Source organism: Caenorhabditis elegans, chromosome I (assembly GCF_000002985.6).
Source record: "Caenorhabditis elegans chromosome I".
Classification (NCBI taxonomy): domain Eukaryota; kingdom Metazoa; phylum Nematoda; class Chromadorea; order Rhabditida; family Rhabditidae; genus Caenorhabditis; species Caenorhabditis elegans.
The window spans coordinates 13887651-13898436 of record NC_003279.8 but is presented as its reverse complement, the minus strand read 5'-3'; the positions used below and the strand labels follow the sequence as shown (position 1 = coordinate 13898436).

The window sequence follows — 10786 nt, the reverse complement described above, 5'->3', positions numbered from 1 at the left end:
TTTTAATTTCCGGCGACTTATTAGGCTCCGCCCACAAAAAGGCATAAAACACTAAAGTAATCTTTTTAAAAAAATGTTCTCAGAAAATTCGAATTTCCCGCCAAAATTATTTTACTGAAAAATTAGAATTTTTGGCTCCGCTCCTATTTAGGCTCCGCCCACAAAAAAAAAACATAAAAAACTAAAGTTATCATTTAGAAAACTTTTTTCAGAAAATTCGAATTTTCGCAAAAATATTTTACTGAAAAATTTGGATGTTAGGCTCCGCACCTAATTGGGATCCGCCCACAAAAAGGCATAAAACACTAAAGTTATCTTTTAAACAATTTCTCAGAAAATTTGAATTTCCGCAAAAATGTTTTACTGAAAAATTTGAATTTTACAAGGGAAGTCGAAAAACTGAACCCCGGACTTTGGCATGACATAGTATTTTTTTGATAAAAGAGTGAAAATAATGATCCCTCCAAAAAATTTAGCTGCCCCGGTCCAGGTTTAGCAAAGTTATGACGTTTTGAAAGTGCCGAAAAAAATTCCTTGACCCTAGCAAAACCCTAGCAAAAAAAACTCAAATTTTCAAAAAAAATTTTTTTTCCAAAAATTGATAAAAACTATTGTAACTTATCCAAAAATGTAAAAAACATATATCATGCACATTTTTTCTTCCCACGGACAAAAAACCACATTGCTTGATCTACATATCTTGAGCAAAATTCCAAAAATTACTTTTTCTTGTAGGTTAATTTATGGGTTTTCTTGAGAGTTATGAGCTAAAACTTTCATGGCATATGTTTTTCACTGAGTTCAATTATTTGCAAATATTTTTTCCACTTTTCAGAAAAAAAGTTTTTTTTTTGAAATTTTAAAAATTTTTTTAAAAAGGTTGTCTAGCCACTTTCAAAACGTCATAACTTTGCTGAACCTGGACCGGGGCAGCTAAATTTTTTGGAGAGATCATTATTTTCACTCTTTTATCGAAAAATTACTATGGCATGTCAAAGTCCGGGGTTCAGTTTTTCGACTTCCCTTGTTAGGCTCCGCCCACAAAAAAGTATGAAACACTAAAGTTTTTTGAAAAAAAAAAATTCTCAGAAAATTGAATTCCCGCCAAACAGTTTTATCAGGAAAATTTGAATTTTAGTCTCCGCCCCTAAGTAGGCTCCGCCCACAAAAAGGCTTCTATAAAAAGAATAATAAATCTCCAAAAAAAAGTGATTTTTTCCAACTTTAGTGGTGGTGGTGAATGTGATGTCGGCAGAGCACGGACCCTCTCAAAAGTAATAGAGGTGAGGAGGGGTTGTGTAGAAGAGAGAGACAGACCAGGTGCACACCCTAAAATGACCATTTCCGGTCAGCAGAAGCTCTCTGGAGCAAGGCGAGGGGGGAATAGCAAAAAATACATATACTTTTTCTTTTTCTATGAAAATGTTATAGAACTGGAGGTAGGGAGAAGTTGAACATCTGGAAGTCACAAAAAAAGAACAAAAAGTAAGAAGAATGTGAGAAATGAGAAATGAGGAATAAGTAAAAGAGTTCGCATTTAGCATTTTTACGGCGAAAGTGAGAAGGTAATGTGTTGGAGAACCCGGTCATTAGACGAGGGAGTTTTAGGTGCGAAATGACAGTTTTTAGGGCCTATAGAAAAAGGGCAAGAAGTTCTGGCAGGAATTTTGGCAGGAATTTCTAATAACGATTTTTGACCCTAAAAGTTACTTATTCATATTCAAAAATGTTTAGGCCTTTTTCTCTGAAAATTTTTTTAACGAAATTTTTCACGATGATTTTCGAAAATTTTCACAAACTTGGACGAGCTCGCTTAATTGTCTCATATCTTTGCCAACACTTATATGATGACAAAATTTTCAACTACGAAAATGCGTAAAATTAAAAGGTAAATGTTTCGTTTGTTGACAAAATTTTTGTTAAACAACTGGTTTCGGAGATACAGGCAAAAATCTGGAAAAAAGGGTGTTTTTTGAAACTTGCACTTAGTTTGTTTCAACTTACTGTAACTTAGCAGCGAGTAAAGATAGGAAAAAATGGTAAACTAATAAAATGTAGTAATTGATGTGCTCATTAATGTTGTAATTTATTACTTTTTGGTATCGTGCACGTTGCGGAAGTTAGCGTCCTTCAAAGTTTAAAAAGTCATTTTTGCAAGCATTTTTGGTCATTTGTATGAATGTAGCGCCACCAAAAAGCAACGCATGGGACTTAAACTGCAGATTTTTATTTAACTAATTGTCTAATACATCAGGGCATATAAAGTTTTACATTTCGCCAAAAAATAAAAAAAATCGAAAAAAATATTTTTTTTTCGTCGTCACAGTTCTGAGATTTAAAATATCTGGAAGTAGCCCGATATGCCTGATATTGTTGGGCTTATCATTACTAACAGTTTTCTATATAACCACAAAAAAATATCTAAGAAATAATCAAAATTGAGAAAAAACGACAAAACTTATTGACTGACCTAATATATGTGCCTAAAGAAAAAAATTTAAAAATAAAAATAAAAATAAATCATTTTAAAACTTCAAAAAAGCTTTATCTGAATCCGACATTGCCAGGTCGTTGAAAATTTGGCAATGTAGTCATCGTACGAATAACCTGGAAAATAAATTTGGTTAATTTTGTGGAAAAATTTTTTTTTCGGATTTTTTAAACCTTTTTTAGCGAATTGTATGAAAATGTTTGAAATATGGAATTTTTGCAGTTTTTACGCGCAAAAAAACAATAACTATAGGGGCTTTTTTTCAAAATAGCATTTTTGACTTAATTTGAAAAAACAGGGTTTTAAAAAAACTTTTTTCATTTTTAATACAGTGCGTCTAATAGTGCGTCTAATAATTTTTTGTAAAAAAGTGCAGTCATATGCACACAAAAAATTAGTTGAAGATTTTTTTTAATATGAACGTATAATATTTATTTCAACAAAAAATTCAAAAAAAGGATAAATTTATATCTGGAAGTATCGACTTTTCCCGTGCAATTTTCTGAAAAACCGAGTTTGGCGTAGGTTTTCAAGAATTCTGAGTCCAATCAGCGCTATCGAAAACTTGAATATACTCGAACTTGTGACATTTTTCGCATTTTTGCTCCGAAGCCATCCCACTTACCGACTGCGCCACCGCACAAAGGCGCACGCATGGCGCAGTGAGTAAGAGGCTCAGCATTGGAGCAAAAATTAGAAAAAGCCACAGGTTCGAGTCCCCGCGGGGGTATTCAGGTTTTTGCCAGTTTTTTTGAATTTTCTGCTGGTAATAAATATTCTACGTTTTTTTCTAAAAAAAAGTCGATAAAGTCCGAAAGTCGTTGAAGTTTTGGTGAGATCGATAAAATTTTAGAACAATCAATATAAACTTTTATTAAAACTCCTAGGATTGTAAAAATACTTGCTATATTGCTTCACAAACCACTTCAACATTTTCCATTCAATCAGACAATGATATCTGATGGAACTGAAACTCTCACCAGCTGAGCGCATTCTTTTTACACACACCGAGGAGCTATGCTTCACTCATCCTCCCTGGTTCAGTCGGTAAACGCTTGAGCGGGGGAGTGGGAGTGGGAGGGGGAGGGATGAGTTCATCGAAATTCCAAAATTTTTTTTTGCAAAAAAGTGCAGTCATATGTATGTAAAAAAAATGAATTCAAGACAAAAACCCCTGTAGCGCGGCTGAAATTTAATTTCCAGGTCCAAAAACTTACCCATCGTCATAAAAAAAAATTAGCAATTTTTTACCATATCAATTGCCCCAAAATTCTAAAATTTTTATTTTTGTTTTTTTGTGCCTGTATATACCTGTTGAAATTGGAATTCAAGACAAAAACCCCTGTAGCGCGGCTGGGATGGAATATCTAGGTCCAGAAATTTACTTCTCATATTTAAAAAAAATTAGCAATTTTTTATCATATCAATTCCCCCAAAAATCCAAAATTTTTATTTTTCTTTTTTTGTGCCTGTATATACCTGTGGAAATTGGAATTCAAGACAAGACAAGACAAGAAGAGTTCTGTGAAAAAAGGGGAAAATGTTTTTATTCGCGATCACTACATTTGATACGGTACTTGTTATCCCATTACTTCTTTTATTGCAAGTTTCTGTTTATTAGTGTTGTTGTTCGCAAAAAAACCAGTACATCAGCAACAATTTTTATTTGAACAAAAAAAGATAAAAATTAAACCAATTAAATGAGCATAACAGTTACTACTTCAACAGGCAAACAGGTGCCGGGGTTGCGCAGCACGTACACCAGCGGCCACTCGGGGCGGGTGAGCTCCGTTGCATGGCGTTGTCTGTACCAAGCGGCCACTGTAGTGCGCCGACGGGGTGGCCCGAACATCAAGTTGGCACTGAAAAAAGAACTGATTACGTGTTATTAGAAAAAAAAAAAGTGAAAAAAGTGAAAAAACTTACTCCTGCTGGTGGAGCCTAAGGATTCCTTGATCGACCGTTCCGTTGAGGGTCAGAATCTCGACTCGGCCCAATCGGGCGAAGATCTCGTTGACTTCATTCCGGTCGCGGGTCTCCCATCCCGGTGCGTGGCGGTTGAGGAAGGTGGAGAGGGGGAGGTGGAAGTTCATATTAGAGAGTTGAAAAAATATCGCTAAAAAAATCCGTGGAAACAATGATTTTCTGTTTTCCTGACACCATCTTATATAGTGCAATATGGCTCCCTGACTTGGGGGGATAAATCCAGCCTTATACACTGGTATTCAACTGCAGTTTTCTGTTTGTAGTTACTGTTGGAAATATTGATCTTCTTATTGGCAGTGAAATCTTTGAAACTGCACAAGTTGTGCTCGATTCTGACGAAAAGGAATAGTGTCTCGCTGTTCACATGTCTTTGACTGATTATTGTTCTTGATTTGCAGGTTTCGCAATTTCTCCTGATCAGGTTCGTTCGGAAATACTCATAGCTTCTTGACTCGAATGTAGCCGCTTTGGGAAGGCTCAGTGTGAAGTTGGTTTGGTATGGATCGGTGGTGGTGTTCTGTTTCCTACAAGACTTGCATAGAACCAATGTTTTCTCCTTGACACTGACAATGTTTTGTAGCGTTTCGTCTTCGCTGGTGAGGATCTGAAAAAATGAATAATCAATTTTAAAATGAATATTGAAAACGCTTACATTCAAAAGCTCTTCAAAAGCATCGTATCGAATATTGAAAAAAAAACGTAATATATAGAGGAGAAATAAGGAAGGGCGACCAACAGTCGCCCTGAATAAAACACAGAATGACTGGATGACCATCGCTAGGTATGTCATCTAACCCTGCACATTCCCCTGAGAAAGCTCCGCCCATTTTCAGGCAATGCACATCTCCACCCACATTTACTACGTCAAAACAATGACAATTGAATGACGAACTGTGTATTATGAAGAGGTCCTTACTAGCAATATTTGAAAAAAAGTTTCCGTTTCAAACACAGGTTATATAAATATAGTTTCAATATTTGACAATGAGATATAGATAATAAATTAGGTAAATTTAAAAAATGAAACTTACAGTTACAATAAAACAATATTTTCGCTTGAATTATTATGTTCTGGTGTTTTCTTTAAAAAATTTATTACGAAGATGTGTTAAAAACTGTACTGTTTCACATTTGCTATAATAGTAATACGTTGAAAAGTTCTTTGATAAATGCTTGCTATGTATTGCGGAAAAAAATTTTCGACCAAAAAACGAAACAATCGAATTTCTCCAAAAAACCAACAAAAAACAAACAAATTTTCTATTTTTTCCAATTTGTACCGCATCTGAGTTGATAATGCTGGAATTGGAAACAGGTTCTACTTGTTCCTGAAATAAAAAAAATTAGTTTGGTAGTGGTCCACTGATGGAAAATAAACTCGGTCTCTGAAAAAACTGACCGAAAAAAAATTTGCTGTTTTAATTTGTTTTTGTATTTCCGTATTCGAAATGAAATTCATAACGAAATTCATAAACGGACCTAGATATACCATCCCAGCCGCGCTACAGGGGTTTTTGTCTTGAATTCCAATTTCAACAGGCATATGACTGCACTTTTTTGCAAAAAAAAAATTTTGGAATTTTGGCAGAATTTTCATAAAAATGGATTGCTAATTTTTTTTTAGGATTATGGAGTACGATTCTCCAAATCGCCTCTAACGGGGCCCAAATCGAATTTCTAGACCCAGAATCGTACTCCATAATCCTAAAAAAAAATTAGCAATCCATTTTTATGAAAATTCTGCCAAAATTCCAAAATTTTTTTTTTGCAAAAAAGTGCAGTCATATGCCTGTTGAAATTGGAATTCAAGACAAAAACCCCTGTAGCGCGGCTGGGATGGTATATCTAGGTCCGTTTATGAATTTCGTTATGAATTTCATTTCGAATACGGAAATACAAAAACAAATTAAAACAGCAAATTTTTTTTCGGTCAGTTTTTTCAGAGACCGAGTTTATTTTCCATCAGTGGACCACTACCAAACTAATTTTTTTTATTTCAGGAACAAGTAGAACCTGTTTCCAATTCCAGCATTATCAACTCAGATGCGGTACAAATTGGAAAAAATAGAAAATTTGTTTGTTTTTTGTTGGTTTTTTGGAGAAATTCGATTGTTTCGTTTTTTGGTCGAAAATTTTTTTCCGCAATACATAGCAAGCATTTATCAAAGAACTTTTCAACGTATTACTATTATAGCAAATGTGAAACAGTACAGTTTTTAACACATCTTCGTAATAAATTTTTTAAAGAAAACACCAGAACATAATAATTCAAGCGAAAATATTGTTTTATTGTAACTGTAAGTTTCATTTTTTAAATTTACCTAATTTATTATCTATATCTCATTGTCAAATATTGAAACTATATTTATATAACCTGTGTTTGAAACGGAAACTTTTTTTCAAATATTGCTAGTAAGGACCTCTTCATAATACACAGTTCGTCATTCAATTGTCATTGTTTTGACGTAGTAAATGTGGGTGGAGATGTGCATTGCCTGAAAATGGGCGGAGCTTTCTCAGGGGAATGTGCAGGGTTAGATGACATACCTAGCGATGGTCATCCAGTCATTCTGTGTTTTATTCAGGGCGACTGTTGGTCGCCCTTCCTTATTTCTCCTCTATATATTACGTTTTTTTTTCAATATTCGATACGATGCTTTTGAAGAGCTTTTGAATGTAAGCGTTTTCAATATTCATTTTAAAATTGATTATTCATTTTTTCAGATCCTCACCAGCGAAGACGAAACGCTACAAAACATTGTCAGTGTCAAGGAGAAAACATTGGTTCTATGCAAGTCTTGTAGGAAACAGAACACCACCACCGATCCATACCAAACCAACTTCACACTGAGCCTTCCCAAAGCGGCTACATTCGAGTCAAGAAGCTATGAGTATTTCCGAACGAACCTGATCAGGAGAAATTGCGAAACCTGCAAATCAAGAACAATAATCAGTCAAAGACATGTGAACAGCGAGACACTATTCCTTTTCGTCAGAATCGAGCACAACTTGTGCAGTTTCAAAGATTTCACTGCCAATAAGAAGATCAATATTTCCAACAGTAACTACAAACAGAAAACTGCAGTTGAATACCAGTGTATAAGGCTGGATTTATCCCCCCAAGTCAGGGAGCCATATTGCACTATATAAGATGGTGTCAGGAAAACAGAAAATCATTGTTTCCACGGATTTTTTTAGCGATATTTTTTCAACTCTCTAATATGAACTTCCACCTCCCCCTCTCCACCTTCCTCAACCGCCACGCACCGGGATGGGAGACCCGCGACCGGAATGAAGTCAACGAGATCTTCGCCCGATTGGGCCGAGTCGAGATTCTGACCCTCAACGGAACGGTCGATCAAGGAATCCTTAGGCTCCACCAGCAGGAGTAAGTTTTTTCACTTTTTTCACTTTTTTTTTTTCTAATAACACGTAATCAGTTCTTTTTTCAGTGCCAACTTGATGTTCGGGCCACCCCGTCGGCGCACTACAGTGGCCGCTTGGTACAGACAACGCCATGCAACGGAGCTCACCCGCCCCGAGTGGCCGCTGGTGTACGTGCTGCGCAACCCCGGCACCTGTTTGCCTGTTGAAGTAGTAACTGTTATGCTCATTTAATTGGTTTAATTTTTATCTTTTTTTGTTCAAATAAAAATTGTTGCTGATGTACTGGTTTTTTTGCGAACAACAACACTAATAAACAGAAACTTGCAATAAAAGAAGTAATGGGATAACAAGTACCGTATCAAATGTAGCGTTCGCTTACAAAAACATTTTCCCCTTTTTTCGCAGAACTCTTCGGCAAATACTCCTAATAGTACGTTCTCTAACTCTTACCACTCTAACTCTTACGCGTGCTCTAATGCTTACGTGATCTTATGCTTACAAAATATTGCTCGCATGCTTACGTGTCTCTTATACTGACAAAGTGCTCATTGTCCGTATAAGAGAATTCGCAGTACTTCAAAAGCTCCCACTCATACAATTTTCTAAATTTTCTCTTATACTGACAAACCGTATTCTTTGATGCATACACTTTTTCTCTTATACTTCAAATTCTCCCACTCAGCTCATTTCGATGATTTTTATCGATTATTTGTAAATTTTGAATTCTGTCTACTGTATTATTTGTCGTCTAGAACGCTGAAAAATCAGAATTTCGCTGAAAAATCAGAATTTTCAATAACATGTTACTTTTTGATGTCTAAGAAGGTCGTGCTCTTTCTCATTTCCTGAAATTCCGGAAAAAATGGAGATGAGATCTGATGTATAAATGCTCATTGACTACCTTCAAATGCTCTTTGACTACCTCTATGTAATAAAATTTTCCAAAATTTTTTTTTGAAAACTTTTCAAAATTTGATCAGAAAAATGCAATGTTTATAGTTTTTTCTAGTTTGGATGTTCTGCACACGATTGCAGACGAAAACCTGAGGTTTAGTAGAACCCCTAAGCTCAAAAAACGCACTCTCACTTCGGATGCTGATATCTCCGTGGAAAAATTTTTTATGACAAAGTCAATGATCCGAAAGGTAGTCAATGAGCAAAGGTAGTCAATGAGCAAAAGGTAGTCAATGAGCAAAGGTAGTCAATGAGCAAAAGGTAGTCAATGAGCAAAGGTAGTCAATGAGCAAAAGGTAGTCAATGAGCAAAGGTAGTCAATGAGCAAAAGGTAGTCAATGAGCAAAGGTAGTCAAAGAGAAGGTAGTCAATGAGTGTTTGCCAGAAAAATGTCCATATACTACTAGTAAACTAGAAAATGTCAGCAAGTTAGTAAATCTGAGTTCAAAGTAAATGAACTATTTTTTAGTAAATGACTGAGAGTAAAAAATGAGTAAATTAGACCTTGAAGTAAATGAACTCTTTTTCAGTAAACGAGAGAAAGTGAAATCGCTAGTAAATTAGACGTCGAAGTAAATGTGAACGACAGATAACCGAGCACATAATTTATTGCTGGTTATGATACAAAAATTCTTCCTCTTTCGGAATATAATCTTTCAGAAGAAAATAATGAAACATTTTTTTGATCAGACAACAGGTTTGAATACTTATCCAAGTTGATTTATTAGAAAATGTCTGTGAAAAATTTTTTTTTTTTACAAAAAAAGAAAATTTAGAAAATTGTATGAGTGGGAGCATTCTCTTATACGGACAATGAGAATTTTGTCAGTATAAGAGAAAAAGTGTATGCATCAGAGAATACGGTTTGTCAGTATAAGAGACACGTAAGCATGCGAGCAATATTTTGTAAGCATAAGATCACGTAAGCATTAGAGCACGCGTAAGAGTTAGAGTGGTAAGAGTTAGAGAACGTACTATCGGGAGTATTTGCCAACTCTTCACTGGAAAAAATATGGATAGGGGGCTTATTTAGCGTCCCGGCCTTCCTCTTTTCCTCCTAGAAGAATTTAGCATCCAACATCTCACCCTTCCACCGTCTCTCCTTCTTTTCTCATCTGCTAGAAGAATTTGGCTTCCCGCCTTTCCCCCTTTTCTCTCTCGTGAGTGGCCTAGGGGAGAAATCTAGCACCCCGGCTTTCGGGCATCACCGTAACTGAACTCACCTCTCCCCCTCCTTTCCTTGCAGTGTGGGGGCAGGGGAGAAATATAGCTCCCTGACTTGGGGGGAGAAATCTAGCCTTATACACTACTAATATTTTATGTTTTTTTTTCAAAAGTTCAAATAAAATTTGTTGCTGATGTACTGGTCTTTTAAAAAATTTTTTGTGAACAACACTAGTAATCAGAAACTCGCAATAAAAGAAGTAATGGTACAAGTATCGTATCAAATGTAGCGTTCGCTTACAAAAACATTTTTCCACTTTTTTCGCATGGGTCTTCACAGGAAAAAATAGGGATAGATAGCTTATTTAGCATCCGGATAACGTTTCTTTTTTCGAGATAGAAGAATTTAGTTTCTCTAGGGGAGAAATTTAGCGACCTGGTCTTCCTCTTCCCTCTCTGGTTTTCCCATTCTTCCATGGTAAAAGTTATGATTTTTGGAAAAATATTTCCAATTTTCGAAAATTGCTACAAAAAAATTACCGTTTCAAAATAAAGTCATATATCTGATGATCGCACCACTGATGATCGCACTACATTACAGAAGAAAATTGTTTTTTTTTGCAAAAAAGTGCAGTCATATGCACACAAAAAATTAATTGAAGATCAAAAAGCTCTCTAACGGGGCTGAAATTGAATTTCTAGGTCTAAAAATGTACTCATAATTTTTTAAAAGAATATTTGGCATTGATTTCTATATCAATTCTGCCAAAATTATACTTTTTTTTTGCAAAAAATTAAGTCAAA

At 35.3% G+C, this 10786-nt stretch overlaps 2 pseudogenes across 2 annotated transcripts; one reads left to right on the top strand and one right to left on the bottom strand.

Moving 5' to 3' along the window:
* Nucleotides 1-4187: 4187 nt before the first annotated feature.
* Y71A12B.3 lies at nucleotides 4188-5304 on the bottom strand (annotated as a pseudogene). The gene is made up of 4 exons: nucleotides 5273-5304; nucleotides 5130-5220; nucleotides 4418-5081; nucleotides 4188-4353 (listed from the first exon to the last, which is right to left on the bottom strand). Coding segments are annotated over exons 1-4 (953 nt in total).
* Nucleotides 5305-7030: 1726 nt separating this feature from the next.
* Y71A12B.2 lies at nucleotides 7031-8095 on the top strand (annotated as a pseudogene). The gene is made up of 3 exons: nucleotides 7031-7153; nucleotides 7202-7865; nucleotides 7930-8095. Coding segments are annotated over exons 1-3 (953 nt in total).
* Nucleotides 8096-10786: the final 2691 nt, after the last annotated feature.